Source organism: Struthio camelus, chromosome 2 (assembly GCF_040807025.1).
Source record: "Struthio camelus isolate bStrCam1 chromosome 2, bStrCam1.hap1, whole genome shotgun sequence".
Classification (NCBI taxonomy): Eukaryota; Metazoa; Chordata; class Aves; order Struthioniformes; family Struthionidae; genus Struthio; species Struthio camelus.
This window is the reverse complement of record NC_090943.1, coordinates 38,175,928-38,198,877: the sequence shown is the minus strand read 5'-3', so window position 1 is coordinate 38,198,877 and position 22,950 is coordinate 38,175,928. Positions and strand designations below refer to the sequence as shown.

At 39.5% G+C, this 22,950-nt stretch overlaps 1 protein-coding gene and 1 long non-coding RNA gene across 2 annotated transcripts in view; one reads left to right on the top strand and one right to left on the bottom strand.

The window, feature by feature from the left end:
• The window catches only part of LOC104145101 (uncharacterized), a 130,310-nt gene that overhangs the window by 58,139 nt on the left and 49,221 nt on the right, over positions 1–22,950 (bottom strand). The gene's annotated exons all lie outside the window — the stretch shown is intronic.
• NPVF (neuropeptide VF precursor) lies at positions 19,585–22,912 on the top strand. Its single transcript, XM_009676439.2, has 2 exons — positions 19,585–19,725; positions 21,220–22,912. Exons 1-2 carry the CDS (start codon positions 19,585–19,587, stop codon positions 21,622–21,624), a joined length of 546 nt encoding a protein of 181 aa, XP_009674734.2. The 3' UTR covers positions 21,625–22,912.

The following is a 22,950-nucleotide window of genomic DNA, read 5'->3' as shown; positions in this document are numbered from 1 at the left end:
TCACTAAAAAGATTTATGGGTCCTAGTCTGCCCTGCTGGAACAAATGTATGTACACAATTCCATCCGATGCAACGTGAACCAGCTTTTCTGAAAAAAAAACAGTATCTATTATTCTTTATGGCACATACTCAGTTATTTAAATAAAAAAAAAAATTGCCATTCATAATTCATTCTCTATTTATTCAAACGTGGTAGTAGTCTCGCTCTACTATCTCTTTAAAATGACTATCTTATAAGCTGGGATACACTGTCTGCTGGCACCCCAGCTTTGTTTTAAAGCATCTAACGCAGAATAATAATGATCCTGTGAATACAAATAACATTTATAGCACGAGAGGAATAGTTATAAAGCAGTTAAGAGAAAACGCAGACATTCCTTTCCCCACCATGTTAGTCTTTCCTATTCTCCTCTTCATTCTGTAAATTAACATTTTTTGCAGATAAAAAAGACAAATTCATAAATTACTGCATTTGGCAGTGGAATGTAGTGATGGTGGCAAGGCACAGCTGGAGAGTTTGAAATGTGGCAGCTTTCTTCTAGACCATCATTTTCTTGCTCCTTTGGGAATTGCCGCTAAATGTGGCTACTGCTAATGTAATGAATATGAATCCATGTAAATCTCAGATGCAGAGCTGGGATCCGTCCCCCTGTGGGCAAAAAGGAAAATTTATTTTTTTCCTATGCAGATTTTTTGCCTGTTTATGTGTGTATAACCGTGACCTTACCTCGGCAGCTCACCTGCTCTTATGTATCCAGGCACTGTTGAACTTCTCATTTTTCATTCTGCAGCAAACTAACAATATGCACTCGCTCCCTTTTGAAGATCCCTGGCAGAATAATGCGCCACCTGTTCAGGCCCCCTTCCCCCCACCCCCTCCTTACTAATTAAGCTCTGAAACTGTTTCCAAACAAAATTGGATTTCTTTTCTTCTGCCCTCCCCCCTCCTTCATCCTCTGATTGCACCTTTGTAAACCTTTTTGATCGGGCTTGAAAGACAGGGAAACAGTCACGAATAAGGGGACCTGTCACTGCAGCCAAAGCCATTAGTGCTGCATGGTGAATGCCGGCTGCGGTCATCCTGAGTGACTGTGTGACATGCCCAGGGACAGAGAGCAACGGACAGGATCACTAGCAGTGACCAAAGGGGTTTCAAAAATGATGGGAAGGACAGGACAGAGCTTCTTGGCTCTCATTTTAGCCAGCAAAGGCTACTGGTTGACTGACTCATTTTAAAAGTAGGACACCTGAATAGCTGACAGACATTTTCCAGAGAAGGGGTGGCTGTGTTAGGTATGCATATTCTGAGTTTGTTTCCACCGAGGAACAGGCAGTTGGAATTCTAATCCATATAACTTTTTTCTTTGTGGTTGTACAGTGCCTCACACAATGGGTCTTTGTCCATTGCCAGGGAACTACTGCAATACATACCATAAATAATCATTGTAATAACAGTTATAAAGCTAAGACTTTTTTAATGGTCTCTAGGGCTAGAAGTCTTTTCTGGGCAACTGGCAGTTTTGAAAATCAGGTCACCTAGTTAGGTGCCTAATTCTGAACACAGAGTCTTATTTTACCACTCATTTTCTTTAAAGCACATGCGCCTCCAACTTGGCTCATGTAGATAAATATTAAGTGAGAAGGAAGCAGTGGAAACACTTGTCAAAATAAACCAAGAATAATTATTGGATTCCATTCACAAGTTTTTGGAGAGGAAAGATCAAGCTAGCCATCAAATGAGAACAGCTTCAGCCAAGATCTACAAGTAGAAGAACATTGTTCTGCTTGACAGTTCTTCACTGAGGTAATTAACAAGCCTGACTGATGACCCTTTGGGCTCAGATACACAGTCAGGGTATTGCACGTCAGCTGAGCTATCAGCATACTTCCCATGTGCGTGGCCTTGCAAATACAAAATAATGTGACTTGGCTTCACCCCTTTTCACAGGGGCTAATCAAAGTCACATTGTCTTATGCCTGCTGTCACTAAAACTGTTCATGAACATAGCACAGGGCTCAGTTGTGTCACAGAAAGGCAATATTGGCAACCATTAAAGGCAATAGATTGATTGCAGTTGGGATTCATATAACCAAAAGTAGAGCTGCTGCTGAGACACTTTGGGCGTCATCCACCTTCTCCTAATGTACAAGTCCTGAAGTCAGACGAATTGCACCTGCAAAGTGCCTGTTTTTCTTTCCTAATTACAAAGGGAACCAAGTCAACCATCTCAGAAGGAGGACTAGGCTATAGGCAAATAACATGACCTGACATGAGTCCTGTTCTGTCTGTGTGAGCTCTTAGATGACTACCCTATTCTACTATTCCAGTTTTGATTTCTAGATCCAGGTTCATACGCAATGGCAGTCTAGCACATGGTTGAACTCCCTTGTTGCACTTCCAAAGGCTGTGCCTACTGGGTTCAGATCCCTTCAGGAAACCCTCACATTCCTTTTCTGGACTTCTCTAGGGCACACTCAGGCTAGAGACCTAAGGAAAGGCCTATAGTCAAGAAGGGAAGCCTGCCGTCATCTCCTCTAATGTATCTCAGTAGAATTTTTATAAGCCTAGCTAGGATTCTGCTCCGCAGTGCTTCCAGGCACACTAAATACAGTTTTGCCACATCCTGATTCAGAAACCAGTTCAATCAACTTCAGGCAATTATACGTTTGACTTGAGAGTTCGTAAAGGAGTTGTACAGAGCTCACACCACCTAGAACATTGCTGAAAAATAGGGTTGTGGCAGATGTTCTACATCACCTGGGGGAAAGGGGACATTTTGGCTGTGAAGATGTTATCAAAAAGTCTAAAGTATAAAGATGATTTCAATGCACAATTTGGTTTTAATATCTGTGAGCCTATTCCTGCTTCCACCAAAATTAATAGCAAACCTACCATTGACTTCAGTGGAACAAGCGCTGAGGTCTTCATTCCATAGAAACTCTAGCAGTAAAATACAAGAAATTCTTTCTTAGCTATTATATTTTGGATGGCTGACAACAGCCTTATGAAAAACTGAACCTGCATCTCCCAGGGAGACACATAGCACTTAAATCACTAAGCCGTTCCCTTTGATACCCATGCTGCATTATAAAATTAATCTTTTGCAGCAATTAATTAGAGTAGTTTTAAGGAAAGTCATGCAGCCTGAGACTCACATTTATTGCTCAGTGTGGCCTTGTTTGTTTAGTCAGATTCCTTTAAGCCATTAACAGAGGTTTATGTTAATTTTCTTAATGCTTCTAATCAGCATGTTCATAGTTACAACTCCACTACGGCTTTGCAGATTATCCCAACATATAATACAAATAAACAATAGATGCTGTTTCCCTTAGCTCGTAAATCTCCCTGGATACCCTAATAAGATTACATCTATGCCAGTCAAAAATGGTAGAGATGAATATATGAAACTCCTCAGGTTGTCACTGAACTTTCTCTCACATTCAGTTCTGAAAGGGTTAAGAATAAAAAGCTGCCTGGGTTTGTTGCTAAAACTGCAAATAAGTAAAGAAAGCAAGTAAATTCTTCGGCCAGATTTCTTTTCTCCAAAGGTATTTCTCTGGAAATGCTTGAAAAGCTGGGTAAAGCACAGTCCCAATTTTCTTGAAAGGAAGTAAGCTAAGAGTAGATCCTGAAAATGCCAGACCTAAATACCAAACTGGAATTTATTCAAATGCCTTTCATGTGTAATGCATAGAGCCTGGTTATTCCATCAAAGCCACTTTGAATCAGCCCTACGTGCTTAAACATATGAAAAAGCCTAAGCTCCTGTAGAAGATTTTGAGCTTATGTACGGGACTGAACAACAGGCCCAACTCTCCCATTCATCTCAGATTCCACTAGTGATACCAAAACCGCCTGGCACTTCTTCCCAGGATACCAGAGAAAGGTAAATACCATTGTTACACTTTCCTAAAGAAGTCAGTCAATTGAAAAATTAAACACTAGTGTCCCCAAAACAAATCACTGCATCCCTTAAAAAGCAAATAAATAAACAAAACTGCCAATCCAGTACTCAGCCAGTGACAATCACTACACAATGGCTGCTTAATGCACTTAGTTATTTATGTTTTCTTCTTCAGACTCTGGAGTAGCTACTCACAGCTGCAAAACTGCATTAACTATCCTCAAGCCCTTCATTTCTGCAACCATGACCGGCAAAAAGAGGAGTTTGGGCTGTTTCAAAAAGCCAGGAAGTCACAGCGTAAATGGCAGCTTGAAGGCTGAAAATCTCACATATAGAGAGACTAGATGCTCCATGCCACAGAGGTAGAACCTCCTGAGTGTCAGACAAGGGCTGGGCAAACCCTCTGAGCTGCTTCAGGCACCAGGACCATCTAACTCTAGCATAGCTGACCTCCTCATACAAGCATTTACCCACTGGACATAACATCTGTGTGTCTCCCTCTGCCTCCTGCAACCCCACAAATCACCCAGTGTTGAACGATCTCACTGTCCCCTGGTGTATTTGTCACGGGCAATTTAAAGCTAGCTTGGGCATGGCAGCGTTACTTGTGAGAGTAGGTTGGAGCCCTAAATATCTTTTCTTTGCTGAGTAGAGGTCTGCCTTTATTAAAAACTTCTGTCTGGCCCTGATTAGAAAAGTACTCATCAGTAACTTAGAGCCTCCATTTACATGCTGGATTCTTTTATTGTCATTTAGGATGGCATTATTTTTTTCAACCTGAAAAATGAGGGGTTTGTCCTCTTTTAATTTTTCTTCCTTTTTTATCCCCCAAACCGAAGCTTCCTACCTATGGGTGAACATTCTGTTCTGCAGACACTTTCACTGCAGTTCAAAGGCACTGCCTTTCCATCAACTTTCTGGAAGAGGCTCTGGTACAGAAAAGCTGTGGGACACAGGAACCATTATTGAACAGTTCACTGAACTCTGAGATCTTTGCTCCAGAGATGAACCCGGAGAAAAAAGATGAGCCATATATTCTGAGAGAAATGGATATGTAAGTGTCAGTGGTATATCAGTTTCTAATCAATATTAAACCTCTAACTGCCAAGATCAATAATAGCTGCAGGGTTATAGTTGTCACATAGTTTCTCCAACATATCAGCTAATAATGATTTTTGCTGTATGTCTTTTCCGTCTAGTGAATCAGGAATCTCTGCTTTCATCTCTGATATTTTCAATATTGAAATTCAAATATGCTTTCATGATCGGATGTCAGGGCTATAAGTAAGCTTTCTCCCTAGTTTAACAGACAATAAACACAGCACAAAGCCTCTATACTCTTTCCAAAATGTGGTTCTGTAATATTGAGCTAATGTGGAATGAGAGGCTCGTTTCAGTAATAGAATTGTTTAATAGCTTTTGGTTTGAAGAACTGCCTACCAGTAACCAAAGCAATACCACAACCACTCAGCATGATACCGAAATGGGGAAAGTTGTTCTCCATCATAGTCTACTATACTTTAAAGAAAGGCTGGCAAACTGTCCGTGCCTACAGATCCTCAGGAATATGACAGGTGGATCTTCGGATAGTTTCTGAAAGAATCAATTACTTCAGCATCCTTTTCTCCTCTTTTTTTTTCCATAAGGGGAGGCTGGCTCCCAAAATCTCAGACTAGAGAAACAATTGCGTTGTATGGTGAAGTCATAGCTTTGTTGTAATTGCAACGGTATAGAAGTGGGCAGGGTTTAGACCGAAGTGTAATATATTTCATGAGACTAAGCAACGTTGCAGGAAAAAAATGGGTACACCTTTAGACATGCACATTTTTCTTCAGCTGTGAAATAAAAGCAGCAGGTTTTAGAGCTAGAAACGTATTGAGAATGACTGTTCTAAGCTTAACTGGAGAATGGTGATTTTTAGACTGTTTGAGAGAAAAGGTAATTAGCTCCAGTGAAATAGGGATGGATTATGAAGCTTCATTTACAGAGCAAGTTTCTCAGCTGCAGAAACTTGGGCCAGTCACACAGAAAATTGTAAGGTCTGTCATTTTGTGCTCTTTAGGTGCACTATTCCTTGCAGTCTAGGTAAGGGAATGTGGAGCTGCAGTGCTCCCTGAAGGAGAAGTAACAACGGCTTTTGCAGTGCCCCAAAAGCAGAAAAGGAAATGAATTTTACATATTTCTTTCCTATCTCTGTTCTCATTCTGATTATAGTATGGCTGAATGAAGGCTGTTCATTCTCTGTGTACCAGTCTATGCTGTCACAGGAGCTGGAGAAAAAGCCCTACGCAGTAAGGCTTGTCCTTGCCAAGTTATTACCTACAATGCCAACTGCCATACAGTGGAGAACATTTCCTTTATTCCTCTGCATCCCAGCGTGAAGGAAGGGCACAGATTTAACTTAAATTTATTGAACTAAAACTTGGATTAAAAAATGAGCATTTTTTTCACTGAAAAATACTTATGTATACACAGTGTATAACTGCGGTCTCTCTATTGGGAGAAAAGACACTTGCTTTTATTGTCTTATTTAATAAATGTATTGCAGGTTAATAGACATAACCGTCTCAAAATTGGGCAAGATCTTAAAAAATGAAGAATTTTTAATGTAACTACCCTTTCTCTCTCTCATATTACCCGTGAGTTTTTGTGAAAACCAAAGCTTATCGTGAATCCCTCTAATTGATTGCCTTTTGCTTGGTTTCAAAAGTGTTTTTCAATGCTGGCATTCGATGGTTTTACAAGAGAAAAATAATGAAAGCAAGTAAACGTGTAACCATCCCCAGCGGGGCAGAAGTCAAATGAGAGAAAGCTGATGTCTTTGAGCTGACTGAGCCACAATAGACAGGTCTGAACAGAATAAGGCATTCCAGAGGCTGCGTTAGGGACTGTCAAACCTACCTCACTAACACCAATTAACTGGGAGATAGGGGGATCTTAGAGTTTGGATCAAAGCCTTTCTTGTCCAGATGAAAGATCACATCAGCTTTGAAAGAAAGCTCCAGATGTCTATGAAAAAAAAAAAAATCCCTCTTCCATTCAGCTTGTTTCTCAGCGAATTTTGCATCACTCTGTCGAGAGGAACAAAATAACATCCCAGCTGGAGAATGTGTCAGATGTTTCATTTAAAAACAATACGAAGTCAGGAAGGTGGTAGCCAACTCAGAGGGACTGTTTGATCCTTGCCCAAGATTCCATCGCTCCTAAGGCAGAGCAATATTAAATCATCCTCTCTAATCAGTTCTTCTTTTAAGAACAAGCAATTAAAAAAAACACACACACAAACTAAAAAACTATGTTTTTCCCTTCATACAAGGATTTCATGGTATCAACATGTAGCACATGACACTGCAAGCCACATCCAGGAATACTGAGCGCACTGAGCCGTAACTTACTAAAAAGGTTACAGCGGTTATCAACCAAATTGGCTTAATAGCGTTCCATAAAAAGTTATGCGAACAGTAAATTCAAATATATTTGATGCATTAGTGGATCAGAAAATCTTACCGGAAAACAGTATCAGACACCATGTTCACTGCCTCCACCGTTTCAGAGAGCATACAGATGAACTGATAGCTTTAGAGATTAGTATACCCAAGTGCTTCATTGCTAGCAAGGAACAGACATATTAGGCAAAATGAAAGAAATGCAGTTACACATACTCACAGACTTTGCTTTGATGACAGAAACAGCATATTTAGTGTCAGTGGGCATTTTTCTAGAGTAAGGCTGCAATATGGGCTCTTCTTCATGTTTATTTATGGTGACTCCTCGCATGTATGTTTTAATTCTCAGTGAGAATACCGCCAGGGGATACATGTGTGTTTCTCAGTTATACAAACGGACCAACAGTGTAAGTTTATGTTGCATTTGATGGAAACGATTTTTTCAGGCAAGCTTTCACAGACTACTTAAAAATACAAGATGTCAAGAACAAATTTTTGGAGCAACCAAAACGGTTCTAAAACTGCGCATTGTAACAAGAGGATTTTGGAGACTAGCAAAAGCATGCAACAGCTATAGTCTGCTGGTTCAGGAATGAATTCCACTGCGCTTTACCAACTATATTATGTTCATAAACAATTTTATCTTTCCCTGTAAGACTCTCGGTATTATTTTAACTCCCTGCTGAAATATATTTACGACAAAGAGGGGTATAAACCACACCCAAAGAACAAAGTACTCAGAGTTTGGTGAAGTATGGATTGAATTCAAAGGTGCCTTTCTCAGCTGCCTTTCTCTGAAAGAAAGAGGAGGGTAGTGTTCGACCTGTGTGCAGTTACCTAGTTTGGCTAGAGATCAGGAATGTCAAAGGCACATTCTAAAAACTGCACAGTGGAAAGCATACAATGGCTTGAAATAAAAGACCTAAATTTATGTCTCCTTTGAGCTGTGTGAGCATTAAATATTTGGATCAGCAATGTGTAGTACAAAGTCCTGATTTTCAGCTTATTTTGAAAAGAAACAAACTTTCAGGTAATGTGAACACTGGTTTATATGGTGTTGCTGCTGCTGGGTGTTGCTTTGATTTAAAATTACAGAAGCAGGAGTAAAAATATTCCAGCCTCTTAAATACCAATAAAATGCATGAATTATCTTATAAATAAAAAAGTGCATAAAATAGACTCAGAAATATTCATACAAATATTCTCCTTTAACAAACCAGTTGACTGAGCAAAATATATATATAAATTTAGGGGAGAATAACAGCAGAAAACAATGAACCTTCATTCCCTTTGGAAACCAAAGTGGATAAATAGGTTTAGTCATCTCTGTCCCAGGAGACTCTCATAGCATGCATTTTTTTCAATGTAAAGTGCAAAGAATTGCATTGCATTTTGAATTCCATTTTAAAACTAATTAAAGGCTTGATTGTGCCACTTTCTCTGTGTTGGAATGCACTTCAATATGTACTCAGCTTAAGGCAGGTGCTCAAGAAGAACTACTTGAGCGCTTAACACCATTAACTATGATTTTATGTGCTTTGCTGGATCTAGGCCTAAATGTATAGAGCTTATTACTAATCTTGCAAGTGAATGACAAAAACAATGTCATCTCGGCAATTAATGAAATGGATTTACCTCCGATCTAGGTCATTATATCTCAAAGCAGCCAGACTCCTTCTCATTTAATTTAAATGTTCAGGTTTTAAAGTCAGATATGCAGGGTTATATGGAGGATTTCAGATTTTCTTTATAAAGTCATCAGAATTCAAACTAGTGTCATACAGACCAGATTAAGTAATGGAGATATTTAAAATCTGTTTTGATACTCTTTCCTGCACATACTGTATTTTTGTTTATTATTATATTTTAGGCTAGTGTCATTTGCAATAATCGTTTGCTAAGTATTCTTGATTGCAAGAACAGAGCTAAAGAGCAAATGACAATTCAGATCCCCATTTACTAGTAAGGCTTCCTATCTTCATATATTTCCCTACCACTGCCTAAAAAATTCTCTTAAATAAATATCTCATGCCCCCATGTGGTTAAATTGAGAAAATGCTGAATATATCCTTCAGAGCTGCTTTTCTGTTATCTTTTTATTTGCATACAGAGTATCTACAGCATTGTGTGCCCAAAGAAAGAATGATAACCAAAATGCATAATAGCCTAATTTAGATATTTTACCAATAATGAAGGTGTACATATAACTTAAATTCAGAACATGTTGTAGACACTAACATGGCCTGACCTTGGACAGAGTGGCAGCACAAAAACACAGCAAAAATGCCTTTTGTGAAATCGCAGTATCTACTGCACTGACGAGTGCTTAGGAGGGCACTAACTAAAATTCACCTGCTAATCTCTAGGCATCTTATGCTTTTAGGTATAATTTAATTAACAATGTCTAATGAAAATACCAAATTATGATCTAAATCAATTGATACGATTTAGCTTGAAAGAGATGGGGGAAACTGTTGAGATTTTCTTTCCTAAACAAATGTCCGACATTGGGTGTCTTGGTAAATCACAGATTCATCAAGATAGACTTCTTAGCATATTTAGTCGCATTCCAGACTGAAGAATAAGGCAGAATGATTACTATACTTCAAATCTAGCATCTTGTCAATGAAAATAAAACCAAAAAACACCTGTGACTAATCCTATGACTCTGCGATAGTAATTTTCTGCATCAAAAGTGGAGGTAACTCAGTATCTATAACAAAAGTCCGTTCCTATAATTTGTTTTCATCCAAAATCATAGCCCTGCAGATAAGTCTATTATGCACTCATTAGTCTACATGTAGAGAGAGGGGTTCAGTACCTCTCAGCAACAAACATTTCATCCTCTAGTTAAATCACTGGAGATTGTATTTAAGGATGAAAGTACGGACACTGTGAGATTTTTTTTTAAATGCCAAGGTCAGTTACGTCCACAGAAATCAAAAGCCTCTGGGCATCGCCTACCTCCCCCCTCAAACCCTTTTAACCCTCCTAAACAGCTCCCCAGCACTGCTGCCAGGTTTGTTGCCTCCTCTCTCAGTGCTTAGGCTAGATTGTCTGACTGAGCTTTAGGTTAGATACGAGTTATTTATTTATTTGCATTAAATAATTGGCATAATTACCTGTGGAGCAGAATAGAGCTATGATGCTACAGCAGCCTAGAGCATGACACTGAAATTAGCTACCTACTGTGCTCTTCCCCCTTTTGCTGTGATTACCTCCCCGCCACGCTCACAACTAATCAAATTAACTGTTATGTCCATCTGTTCTGAACCAAAATCCAAGGGACTGCTTTAGTGCGGGATCAAGCCCGAGATCTATTTCATCTATTCCTGTTTTCAGCCTGGCGTCTGCCTGTGATGTACCATGCTGACCTCCCCTCAGCTTTCTATTAAGGTGACATCCTGTATCCTGTACAAGAGACTGGTGAGATGAACCTTAATTGAGAAATTAATATACAGCAGGGGGCAAGAAAGAGAAAAGAAAATTTGTGAAAATGGGAACCATACAGCTGTTTGTCATACAGTGATGTGAAACTGGTAGTCGTTATGCCCTCCTGTGTCTGGACAAATAGTTACTAAATTAAACAGTCTTTAAAGAGACAAAGAGAGGCAGACAAAGTAGCTTCCTCCCCCTGCCCCCAGCCTCTGGCAGCCTGCTCCTGAAGAACGGCTTTAATAATTTTTCTACAAGAACAAATGCAAGAGTATAGGAAACTATACGATAGAGCTAGGTGACTGTTATCAGTATCTCCTGTGATGTACTGTAGTAAATAGAAAAATAAACAGCTCACTACTGTAAAAAATTACCAGGCTGTAAATCCACCAGGGGATTGTGGTGATGTTGTAAACTATAGGAGTAAAGCTCAAGTGGCCCAATGCAGTCACCACAATCCAGCGATGGAATTATAGCCCTATAACTCAAAATTTACTTAGTTCTTACACTTTATAGAGCAAGCATCTGAGCTTTGGATCAACGCCCTGCACAGACTCTCCAGGTTTGCTGTTGTTTATCTCCTCCTGCTCTTCCTGCTTCTGCCTCTTTTAATCTCCTCCTTCACAGGCACCAAGCAAAGCTCTCATTGCTCCTAGTGTTTCCCTTAGCATGGAGAAACTGCCACTACAGCTCATTTTGGCTACCGGGACGTAAAACTTCTTGATTTCATCTCTAAGAAAACCTGTGCAAGATTCAGGGAACTGAGTAGCAAATGAACTGACTTGGCATTAGTGATAAGGATTTTGAGGGACAGTATGGTATTAAAACTCCCTCCAGCACATGTTTATCAGATGTCCAAGCCAATACATCAAGAATTATAATGTGTCTCTTTCAGGCCATTGCCAACACCTCCCAGAAATGTTGGACAATACTGGTAAATCCAAGCAGGATCAATAATGTTCTTTACTCATAAATTTGGGCCACTCTGTAGAATGGTTTTTAAATGTTCTCTTTCAAAACAAAAGTAAGGTTCCACATAGCTTTTTCCATATATGCGGGCCCCAAACCAGCAAAGCAATCAAATACCCTCTAATTCCAGGCACATGAGTAATCCTATTTATTTCTGTAAATACTTTCAGTTAAAAATGGCCTGTTATGTCCTAGATTCAGGTGACAGAAGATTTGTGCTCTCAGCATTTTTTACGTATTTGTTTGAGATCCTTTCTCATTCAGCTAGCCTGAGATATCACAGCGGAGCTGCAGAACAACCTGCGCGTGGGCTCCAGTACTCACGTGCACCTTAGCACTCTCAGTCTTCTCATTAGAAACCCACTGGTACCATGGTCACGCTGTAGATATCAGTAGATCAGATCTTCGCAAGGATCTGTCCTCTATATTTCAGATGCAAGGACCATAAGGAAAAGCAAACAAATAAAAAAAGAAATAGAAAGGGAGCTGAGCCTCGAGCCTCTCCCTGGGAGGTGGCTTCTGCAGGAGGCATTCCTCAACCCCTCTTGCTGCTCGTGGACCTTATCCAGCCTGCAAGCCTCATCTAGCTGGCTCAAAGGCTTCCTGGGCATGTCCCCATTTATTTCTCAGGAGAGCAGACAGCAGAGAAGTCTCTCAAGCCTGTTTTTGTGTCCAGCCTATTTGATCATTGGTAAGGGGGCCAGGATCATATCTTAGAAGGTGTCTCCAGAGCCAGCAGGCAAGTCACAGCAGGCTGCTTTTTGGGGACCAATTTTCAGAAGCAAGCACAGCCCACCTGACCCCATGATCCTAGTGGTGAGATGGGGACTTCTTGCCCTTCTGAGCTAGAGTTGTGAATTATTATGTCTGTATAAGCAAAACAAGAGACTCCCAGTTGTGGACCACAGCCCCAGTGCAGTGGTTGTGCTGCTTCATGTCCCCTGTCATTCTTCTACAACATGAAGAGATGTTACAGGCCTCCTGGCTAACATCCAGTTCAAGGTTAAGCGATGACACAGCCATCTTCTTCACTGCAACATGCCAAGTTCAGTACTTCCTCATGAAATGCTACTCACCATTCCAGAGTACTGTCTAACATCACTGTCATAAAACAGCAAGGGTGAAAAGAATAGATTTGTCTCTCCTCTTTTCCCTTTAACAAGCTACATTTAAAAAACAGAGAGAAAAACTTTATTTCAAGTAAGCTAGATTTGGTTCTGCAGCTTTGTCAGTAAAATGCTTGCAGGCTCTTTCTCCCTCCAGGAAACGTAACTTTTAATTTTTTTTTCTCTCTTACATTGCCAACTTTTTTTTTCCTAAAGTGAAGATCAGACCCTGCAACCCACAACTCAGCTAATAGTGTAATCTTCACGCTCCTCAGTGTTTATATACAAGGCACAGGAGAGATTTTAAACAAGCACAGTATGTCTAGAAAAATCACTGGGAAAAGGAAAGAACATGAAACCAAAGTCATCTATATCTATAAGTAACACAGGTTCCAAACAGAAAAGTGGAAGGGGGCACATGGAATAATGGATCTATTAAAAGTCCCTTGGTTAATAGTTAGCTTGAATAAAAGCTGCTAATGATTTTCTAAGGTCCTGAAAGAGTTTTTAAGACATAATTTAATGTTGTATTTTTTTCTCATGCACTTCCCATTGCTGCCTGTGGACCCTAGATTTAATCAGATTTCGCTTTCTTCTCTTATAAGACTTTATGAAGGCTTTCTTGATTTGTAGTCAACCACAGCACTTTTAATAATGTATGGTAAAAGAATTTAATTTTTAATAGGCAAGAATGGGCTAGAGCTGCTACACACAGTAGTAGACTAGTAAGTACAGTATTACACTCTGCAGAGCAGTTAGCAAAAAAGGCGAATTTATTTATAGCCCAAATGTTATTGAAAACATGTTTATTTTATTACTAACATGAATGTATAATTAAAGAGCCTGTCTAACCTGAAATTATTGTTCACACCTTATTTACCAAGAGGATAAAGTTGTTTTCAGCCTGTTGCCATAATAACTCAAGTCTCTCGTTGTTTTCTGTCTCTCATGCTGTTCTGCTGCTCCAAAAGCTCAAGAAAAAAAAAATAAAATGTAAAGTTACATATTCATACCCTGGATTTAGCTAATCAAGGGGGAAAATATCTTCTGACATGGGCGACTGATTCATGAGGGTTAGGCTTAAAATAAGATTATTTGTATCTTAATGTCTGTGTGCATTTGTCCTTTGTTTACAAGCACTAAGCTAACAGGAAAGCTTAGGGATATATGCAGATGGAAAAGCTGTTTTAAAACGAAAAGTCTGATTCTGAAAACCAGAAAGGGCGCTTCCACAGGGGTTGTTTTTCCTTACCAAGCTATAACACATGAAGAAGGGGGCTTTTATACTAAATTCCTCTATTCTCCTCCACAATCCCAAATGAACAGCTAATGCCTCATTAATAAAGACAGAAATTATCACCATGCCCAGTAGTAACGGTACAGATTTTGAGGCTTTATACCTGTGGTGTTTCAGTGGAGTCATTCTTGATTTAGCATTGCTTTCCTAATGAAATGAGGCAAATCTGTTTCTCTGTGCATAAGTGTGTGCTTGTCAGTCACCCCTGATAACTATCAAATCCAGAAGCCAAGTTCAGTTGAAATTTGGCAGCGGGAGAGAGGCGTCAGTGAAATTGTATTTCATGACAACAGACAAAGCAAGCGTCATGCAACTCACGCAGGAATTCTACAGTAAGGTTAAGCCTTACTGGATCTCAGAGAATCCATATTAGCATTTACTTTTCAGTCATAAAGTCACAGGACACTAGGTTTCATTGGTGTCACTGATACTGAAATATTTATTATTGGTATGAGAGGAACACTAGCCCTGTAGATGTACACAGTGCCAGGGTACTGACTGCAGTGGAGGGTGTAACTATCTGCTTAGACCTGCTTATATCGCAAGCAAATACATCAAGGCTTGTGCCCCAGAGCCTAGGCACAACACAGCAAAGCCAGCACAACCCCTTGAGTGCCATAAGAACAGGTGAAAAATATAGGGGATTGTTTGCCAATGAAAAAAATTTATACATTTTTAAATCTTCTTCAAAACGAGCCATCAAATAGGTTGTATAACACATAATGGTAAAATGAATGCATTATGAATGATTTATCATTATGGAAACGCTAAGATGCTTATTGGTGACATGAGTCATATAACATGCAATTTTCACACAATATGTTGTTAATAATGGATAAGGATTTATCAGTATATTATTACATGAAACAGAAAGAGCAATATTAAAACTTGCTCTTTCACTGGAATCAAATAACTTATTATGCACTGAGTTGCTTATGAAATTGAGCTACTCATGCTGTTACTACTAATTACATTTTAATGTCAACTTTTTAAAGTAGATATATATCAAGCCACTGCAGTAGCTCATCACAGATCGGATCCAGATCACTGTTGTACCACTAACCTGAAAAGAACACTTTTCCTAAGCCTACCTACATATGGAGAAAAAAGAAAGAGGAAAGCACTACTTTGTGCTAGTTTATAGCATGCAGCAGTATGCAAACTCTTTAAAATTGTCCCTGCCTGTGAGGCCTATTTCACACCCAAATGGGAGGCCTCATTCCTATGTAACTGCTTCAGGAATTTTCAGAGCAGGGGTTCAGTTATGGTGAAGTCTGGGACAAGAGGCTAGGAATTCAAAAGCTGTTTTCAGCAGTGTTCAGATGCTCCCATATGCCTTAATCAGGCCTTTTGCAGATCTAGCTGGACCAATTTAAGACGATATAGCCCTATTCCCCACCCCCCCACCATGTTGCCACCATTCTGCTAATGCCCACCTTAATGTGTCTTCCCTCCCTAAACAAACCACTTCAATAGACTCCTCATTGGCCTCAGTTCCAAGTCATCTGAGTCAGCTTATGCTGCTATTGACGGTGGTCTAAGCTGACATAGCTGACTTTGCAGTCACATCGATGAGGAGTGCTCTTATCATCCATCCTGATACTTGAGCTCTAGGCTGTGACAAGCCCCACATTAGGAAAGATAGCAAGCAATCGTGGCAACCTCTTGACTTGCAGTTTCCAAAGAGGTCCAGCCATAGTGCCATCAAAAGCGGGACTAAACCAACAACAAAGAGTACGGGGCCTCTGCAACTCTCTGACGGCCTTGCATGCAGCAGACCTGAAAACTTCACTTTAGGATTTTATTAGAAAATCAACATACATAGAAACAATAGATAGGAGACAAACTTGATGTCAGGAAAGTCTGAAATAGCTCAGACAATAGCAATACATTTTCTTGTCCTACCTCAGGAAAACAGAATTTGAACTTCTGCCATATAATGCAGGAGATTTTTTTTTGTCAATTCCATTTAATTTAGAGAGCAAATATCTCTACACAGTTAATTGAAAGACCACTGATCAAGAGAGGTTCACAGTCCAGCAGCAAGGTAACAGGAAAGCCCAATGGCAAATGACCACATGTTAGGTAGATATTAGCACATAAATTGCATTCATTATCTTCTTTATGGTTCTCATAAAGAAAAGAAACTTGGAAAATCCATCTGTTTCCACAGATGGGAGCCCCACGACATGATGCTCCAGAGAGTCAGGAACCGCCAGCTCACAGGCTTTGGTGAAAATAGACAACTGCTGCCCCAACTTGTCAGAGTTCCAAGAGGATACAGGGCTTCACTCCAAGAGTACACCTCCATCTAAGGTCTTCTCCATTGACACCTTCCTTTTGTCCCTCTGTTTTCCAAAGAATTTGACCCAGATGTGCAAATACTTCTGGTGTCCCTAAAACTCCCTTTTTTTTCCCTAGAATAGTTCTTATTTTTAGAAAAAAAAAAGAAGAGCCCTACTCTAAGAAGAGGGCTATTACCAAGACACTAAGGGCAGAGAACGGTTTCCTACTTCCTACGTACATTGCTATGCACGTATAGCCATTCCTAGTGAGTCATTACTGGTCTTCTCTGCTTTTTTGACGTGACTTCTCTCTCCACCCACCACATCCCACTGTGAAACAAGGTCTTGTACAAAGGGCTCAGAAAATGCAAAAGGGAAACATTGTCCCTTCAGACTATGCAGGGATGTGCTTTGTTTCCCATCATACTTTTTTTCCAGCAGTCTTTTGAAGGACGCCTCAGATCTCTGAACCTAGCCTTTTCTGCTGTCAGCTAGGGCTATAAGAATTACATACAGCAAAGAAACTGAGAAAATAATGTGAATAGTGTCTACAAGAACAAGGGAAAGCTGCACACAAAAGCCAGTGATTGATTAAAACGCATTCTTTTCTCATAGGGGCTCCTAATTAGCTTACTAATACCATTCCCATCTATTTTAATAATGTAAAGGTCTCCTGTCACATAAAACAAATGGGCAGTGTCTTTCACACCCTCTCTACCTCTGGAAGTTTACCTGAGAGAAACTTTTCCCTTTCCACTTCCAGCTCTGTCAGTGAGATTCCCCTCTCCTCTGGGAGGAGTGAAGCTTCCCTGCTTGCACGTTGTCAGGCAGGTTCACCTCAAACAACAGTTACCAGCTACCTGGGTAGACCCTCTCCCCTCAGCTCACCCCCAACAGCTGTACTTCCAGATGTTAACATTGCATCCAGCACCCAGGTCAGCATTTTCATCTGGTTGACCCAGACTCTATAGAAAGTCTCAACCCCACCAGGGGAATGGCTATCATGTCAACCCCATGCCTCATTATCTGAATGTTTGGCTGTCCTTATCACCCAGGATGGATGTGAGGTTTCCTCCTAACTTGTCTCCCAGAGTTCAGAGGGTTCATGGGAGAAAACCCAGTACCCCTCCAAAGCAGGACACTGTTAATCTGGCACGTAGAATGATGGCAGATGGGCTGGCACTGAAGTCACGACAAAGAGCAGCATGTCACAGGGATTACTAGGCCAGGTCAGACACACAGCCTGTCTAGCCCACTGTTTGTCACTCTCTCACAGCAGCTTGCCAGATGCTTCACTAAGAAGTATAAGAGTCTGGTAATAGGCATGGTGCAACATGTCCCCAGTCCCCTCACTTCAGGCTGTCCCCATGAAGACTTCAAATTTCCTCTACAGCTGCTTACCCTTAGCACCTTCAAGAAGACACTCCCAACACACTGTCCTCCTACCCTAGATGATCCCCACTAAATGGAGGAGTTGAGGGAGAAAAGTACCATTTACCTATGGCGAACAGGGTGGACGGTGGTCCAAGGGAGAATAGGGGTGTGCTGCTCCTGCTGCTGTCAGGTAAGGATTAAATTGTGAGAGGGGAGAGGAAGGAGAAGTCATTGTTTCTCCTAGGGGGAGAATTCATGGGAATTTCTTTTTCTTTTTTTTTTTTTTAAACTGTGAGTGGCTCTAGTACTCAATTCAGGCAATAGATTGAGTTTTTCTTGTTATCTTGGTCAAGTTAGTGTTATCAGTCATATCAGAGCAGTTTCCAGTACATGACCACTGGTTCTCATGAGTCAAAAGGGAGGTGTGAATATCTTGTTAGTTCTAGTACAAAGCTGCTTAGTGACTCCACACTCTTGGTTTCAGAGAATATAAGGCAGAAATGACTCCATGCACGTTACACAGCTCTAAACCCATAGAAATAGCAGCTTAATTGTAAAAGGAGGTTATCTGCAAACTCTAAAGCTCTACAGAACAATAAGTACAGTAGCACACTATAAACAGATAAGCAGTCCATATTATCCACGTTGTCTACAGCATGAACCTTGTCCTCTTGGGACAACTTTGTCAGTGCTGTGTTGGAATGGACATTGCACAACCCCAGTGTTGAACTGCAAAATTACTTGTCTATAGTCCAGTTTTCTGGTATGGGTATTTACCATAAGTACTCAGATTTGTACTTATGCAGCTGACTTTAAGCATTCATATACGAGATTTAGGCAACCTTTCAATTTAAGAATAATAAAGAGAAGAACAACACAATATGCTTTTTTATGGCAGGCTGGCTCGCCAGCTTAACTAGCAACTGATTCAATGTGCCCTTTAAGGACACGCTCAATGGGCAGCCTGAGTCACCTTCTGGGACAGAACACACACAGGCTGTCCCTTGCTTTCACTGTGTGCAGCAAAGTGGCAGATGCCTTTTTTAAAACTGCCATTGGAAATTTGGTCTTAAGAATACCTACCCAGTATGACCTTCTGAAACTTCTAAAAACTCTGCTGATGGGCACAGTTTTAAAAGCATGTTCCTAATTCAATCTGAGTACAAATGAACATGTTCAATTCAGAGCACGCAAACTATGTACGTCAACAGGTCTCATTGATGCATAATGTCTCTCAGGACCTGATCAACAACTTCAATAGAGAGCACTCAATTTCCATGGGCCAAATGTCCCTAGTTGTATATATCTAGAAACAAAGCATCATGAGGTCCAAAAGGACCACTTAAGCAGAAGAATACATACATGGAGAAAGCTTCCTTTCATATCCTTCTGAGGAGGCCGACACAAAAAGAAAGAAACAAGGTGTTTTTGTCTACATATAGTGATGGAACATTGTGACTGTTGTAAGTCACTACTGTGACGGCTCTCAAATTTAGCTAATTAAGAGATGTTTCATCAGAAGAAAATATCTGTAAAGTCAGTGTGCCTAACAAGAAGCTATGTTGGTTAAAAGTGTTCACAAAAGAAATTCCAAACATTCTTCAAATATATTCAAATTACTTCCCTAATTAACATTAATAATTAAAGCTTTTGGGATTGATGTCATAGGGAACAAAATCTCTTTTTGTTTTCTGATCATATAAAATGATGGTAGTTTCCTTTTCTCTACAGATTGTGAGCTCTCTAAGTAAGCTTAATTTGAGAAAAATGAAAGTCTTTTTAATGAAGAACTGCATTCTATTTGCTTTAGCTACCGTGGTCTTTCTAACATCGAATAGCATGTGCCTAGCTGAACTGATGAAGTCCAGTCTGCAGAGCAGAGAAGACTATGATGACAAATATTATGAGGTAAGATCTGTAATATTATAACATTATTTGGAGGAATGGTGGGTCAGATGCTGTATGCTGTGAAGTTTTTGCAAAGGCTCCGCTAACTTCATTGCACAGGATTGGGCGTTATAGCACTTACAGCACGAAAAAGGCTTGTTGAGACAATTTTCGGGAAATTCATTTGCTCTGACACACATGCTATGTAAATCAATTCATATTTCAATTTTCTTGCCATACAGGTTCGTGATCAGGTTGAGACTTTTTCTGAAATGTTTCTCACTTTCACAGTGAGGCCTCAGTTAACATTCCTGTCAGGCATTTTATGCACATGACATAAAAGATACATTACTAATCCAAAATTAATAAAGACATGCTTGTAATACTCAAATAATAATGATAAACAGAGAACATTACAAATCTAATGTAGTTAATGGTCTTAAAATTCTACCCTGGAAATTGACTATAAAAATATCTTTGCAGGGTTCCACACATTATGCCTCAACAAATGCCAAATAAAATTTTTGTCTCAGGCATCATCACCGGTGTAATAAAGATCCTTCAAACCAAAATACAACTTAACTATGCCAATGAAATTCCCTGATCTTCAGATCTCACTCTTTTATGTATTTCAGGAAGAGTGTGCAGGTGCAATCTGAGGCAGAGTTATTTAACATTTTACTCATGGAGTATGAACTAGAATGGTTCATTTCCTTTCTCTCCCAACTGGTGGGGAAGCTCTTGGAGACGTCACCAAACTGGGGAAATGAACTGAAATTAGGACTAATAGCTCTTGTGTCTCTAACCGAAATCAAAAATCATATTTGTGCATGTTTGCCTTTCAGGCTGAAAAGCTTATACTTTTCACAAAAAAAGATGTGCGATTTTCAATATGCCCAGGGAATACTGCTACATTGGAAAATGTTGTTTTGATATAGTTATTTTTCAGGGAACAGTTGCACTTTTTCATCTTGAGACAGTTAATATACCAGGCACAGTTCTACACTGTACTCCAGCATAGCCACCGGAAAGTAGATTTTGTGCTCTGACAGCCCAGGAGCTCCTAAGCCTTCTTATGTGCAAGCGGAAGATTAAAACAACTTAAAACTCACAGCAAACTCTATGCTGCACTGCCAAAATAGGCTTGAAGTGGACTTAACCCAAATGATTCCCACTCATTTCCCTGGCTGTTATCCCAGCAGTATGTTGGGTGAAAAGCATCCACCCCGTACTTGGGAAGAAATGAGCTACTCCTCCAGTTGTCCCATCTTGTCTTCTTCCCCTGCTCATCCACACCACATGAATAAGAGCCAGTAAATATGGTCAGCCTTTTCCCTCCAAAGAGCTTCAGTTGGTAACAACGGAAAATGTGGACCTGATAATGACTCCTATCCACACTAGTGTTACCCACTAGCTTTCTAGGGAGAGATGAAAATGAATACCTTATGTGACTGGTGTGTAGATGGAATAATACCCTATTAAAAATTATGTTATCTATTTTTTCTTTTCTTTTAGATTAAAGATATCCTGGAAGAAAAGCAGAGAAGCCTCAATTTTGAAGAAATGAAAGACTGGGGATCAAAAAATATCATTAAAATGAACACTCCCGCAGTAAACAAGGTGCCAAATTCAGTTGCTAACTTACCTCTTAGGTTTGGAAGAAATTATCCACAAGAAAGAAGCATTAAGCCAATTGCTAATTTGCCTCTGAGATTTGGGAGAGCTTTTGGAGAGAGTCCACCTGGACGTGCCCCACATTTATCACGCAGGCTTGGGAGATCTCCATTTGTTAAAAGTTCCATTCAATCGCTTCTAAATTTGCCACAGAGATTTGGGAAGTCACTGTCTGTCAATCTATCTCAAGATGTCCAGGAATCTGAACCAGGTAAAAACTACCTAAGTGTTCAAGCTATGTATTAAATTGCACATTAAACCGCAGGTTAGCAGGGATCAAATACAACAAACCTTCCTCCCGGAATATTCCATGAGCATTTCAATGAGAGTCCAATTTACCAAAAGAAAGATTTGGAGTTGGGTTGTATTAAAAATCATCATCACAATGGCTAGTTGAGAACCCCTTTATGAAATGTTTTCTAATGAGAAGATGCCAAATGGTCAAAGCTGAAAAAGTTCTTAGGAGAAGATTAGGTTTGACAATACTTTTTGACATCAGGTTTCATTTTGAAAAGTTTAAAGCTTTGGGGGAAAAGGTTCAGAATCATTAAAACATTCCATTTCGATGTTTTAAAATAAGCAACAAAAATTACTCTAAATGACTTTTCATTTTCTAAATTTATGCTAATTAGAATAAAAAATGACAAAATTCAAAACTGAATTGCAGCATTCTGAAATGATCAGAAAAAAACTTTCTTTTTTCTCATCCAGACCTATTTTTTCACACTGTGATACTGGGGCAATGTTTGAGATTTTGATTTTTCATTCCAGGTTAAGATGAGAAATTTTTTTGACATCTCAGAATTTTTTTCATGCTGGGAAAACTACTTCCTGCCCATTTCTAAGAAATAATTTAAAGTAGCTCTTCAATAAAGGTCCTTCTTTTCATATCTGAAAATATATCCTTTGTTTTGATACCAAAGTTGGCTTCAGTCAGCTTCAGTCGGCTTCAGTTGGCTGCCACAACTTTGCATCTGACACATGCATAAAGTAGAAGTTTGAGAGAGGAAAGACAACTGGCATATTGGAAGCCAAGATTTCTTTCTGATTTAATTTGATTTATTTCATTTCCCTGTCACTGTCTCACCTGATAATAACAGTTTTTGTTTTGTGATATTTTCTGGTATTTTTAGGGATATGAATTTTAACAACTAAATTAAAATTGGAATCAAATGATGAAGACTGAAACTGAAAGACTTGGAAAAAATGCAGTCTGTACTCAAACCTAAAGGTCATGAGAAGGAAACATATATGAGAATTTAAATGCAAACTTGTCTTCATATTATGAATAATATTGTATTTATTGTGTATAAACCCTTGATGTGCAAGGTAATGATAACTGTAGTGATTGTTGTGCTAGTTTACCTCAGTGGTGGTAGTATATAAATTCTAATTACTTCTTCATAACTGATGTCCTGTTGGTTGTAAAAACTATTTTCAGAATAGTTGTATAATTGAAGCATTTGAATTTAATGCTTCTTTTAAGCAAAATTAAAAGAAACATAGCATAAATAAAGCATGACTGAAACCATCAGTACCTTTGTGTCATATCTAGCTGAAAAAAAATCAAGA

What these genes read in the sequence shown, in the direction of transcription:
- NPVF (XM_009676439.2), top strand. Translation starts at nt 19,585, where the DNA reads ATGAAAGTCTTTTTAATGAAGAACTGCATTCTATTTGCTTTAGCTACC. An exon ending in ATGATGACAAATATTATGAG is followed by an intron (nt 19,726 to 21,219) that starts GTAAGATCTGTA and finishes CTTTTCTTTTAG; the next exon opens with ATTAAAGATATCCTGGAAGA.